Genomic DNA, 1,360 nt, shown 5'->3' with positions numbered 1-1,360 from the left:
TCTCCTTAATTCATCCTACAAGTTGCTATAGTGAAGGCAACCCAAAAGGACCATGCTTATAATCGGGTCAAGTACATACCAAAATAGTTATGGACTTAGACACTAATCCAACAAGTCGTACTATTGTGTAACTTTTTCAATTATATTTATGATGGTTGTGTTTGCTTTGATCACTATTATACTTGTTGTTTTGATACTGTACATGAAGTCATCCCACCCCCGGAGATTTCCGCCATCCTGGTTTGGGGGTGTGACATGATTAGATACATATAATCACATATGGTTATATGTATTTAATCATATGTGATTTATACGATTAAATACATATAATCACACACGATTTTATGCTATTATATGCATTTAATCACAAATGGTGTTGGTAGTTGTAGGTAGTGGGTGGTGGTCGTGTGATGGGTTGTGGTGGTGGTGGAGGTGGGGGAGGGTGGCGAGTAGAATTGACGGGTAGTGGCGGTGGGTGGTGAGTGATGGGGGTCGTGGGTGATAGTTGGTTTGTGGTGGTTGTGATTGGTGGTAGGTAGCGGTTATGAGTGGTTGTGGGTAGTGGTAGTGGTGGTGGGTGGGGTGGGGTGGGAGTGGTGGTTATGACAGGTAGTAAATGGGTGGGAGGTGGTGGTGTTAATGGATAGGTGGTGGCGTGTGGTGGTGATCGTGGTGATGGGTGGTGATGATGGCTAGTGGTGGTGGCTAGGTGGTGGTAGGGGTATTAGTGTCGAGTGGTGGTAATGGTGGTAGTAATGGTGGTGGCGGGTGGTGGGTGGTGTTGGTGGTAGGTAGTGTGTGGTTGTGGTGGGTGCTGGTTGGTGGCGAGTGACGGGTGTGAGTGTGGGTGGTGGTGGTGGTTGGGCGGTGGTAGGTGGTAAGTGGTGATGGTGGAGGCAGAGGGTGGTTTTGGAGAATGGTGGGTAAAGGTGGTGGTAACGGATGGTGGTGATAAGTGGTAGTGGTGGTGGTGGTGATGGCAGGTAGTGGTGGTGGTTGATGGTGGTGGGTGTAGGTGTAGGTGGTGGCGGTGGGTGATGGTGGTTGGGTGATGGTAAGTAGTGGTTGTTTATAATGATGGTAGTTGATGGTTTTGGTGAGTGGTAGATAGAGGTGGTTATGGAGGATGGTGGTGGTGGTGATGGGTGGTGGTGCATCTGATGGAGGTGGTTGGGGGTGATGGTGGCGGTTGATGGTGATGGGTAGTTGAGGTGGGTGGTGATGGTGGGTTGTAGTGTTGGATGGGTGGTGCTAGATGGTGATGGTGGTGATACTGGTAGGTGATGGGTAGGGTGGAGGTAGCGGGTGGTGGTGATGATGGTGGGTAGTGGGTAGAGGTTCGTGTAGGTGGCGGGTGGTG

The 1,360-nt window shown here is 49.9% G+C and overlaps 1 protein-coding gene across 1 annotated transcript; it reads right to left on the bottom strand.

Annotated features, from left to right (window-relative positions):
* Window positions 1-692: 692 nt before the first annotated feature.
* LOC128132281 (extensin-1-like) lies at window positions 693-1,157 on the bottom strand. Its single transcript, XM_052768792.1, has one exon. It carries the CDS (start codon window positions 1,155-1,157, stop codon window positions 693-695), a length of 465 nt encoding a protein of 154 aa, XP_052624752.1.
* Window positions 1,158-1,360: the final 203 nt, after the last annotated feature.

The sequence above is a fragment of the Lactuca sativa genome, chromosome 2 (assembly GCF_002870075.4).
Source record: "Lactuca sativa cultivar Salinas chromosome 2, Lsat_Salinas_v11, whole genome shotgun sequence".
NCBI lineage: Eukaryota > Viridiplantae > Streptophyta > Magnoliopsida > Asterales > Asteraceae > Lactuca > Lactuca sativa.
The sequence above is the reverse complement of the archived record's forward strand: the minus strand, read 5'-3'. Positions and strand labels throughout refer to the sequence as shown.

Bases quoted from the DNA above. Each gene is read 5' to 3' on its own strand.
- LOC128132281 (XM_052768792.1), bottom strand. From the start codon at position 1,157: ATGCACCACCACCCATCACCACCACCACCATCCTCCATAACCACCTCT.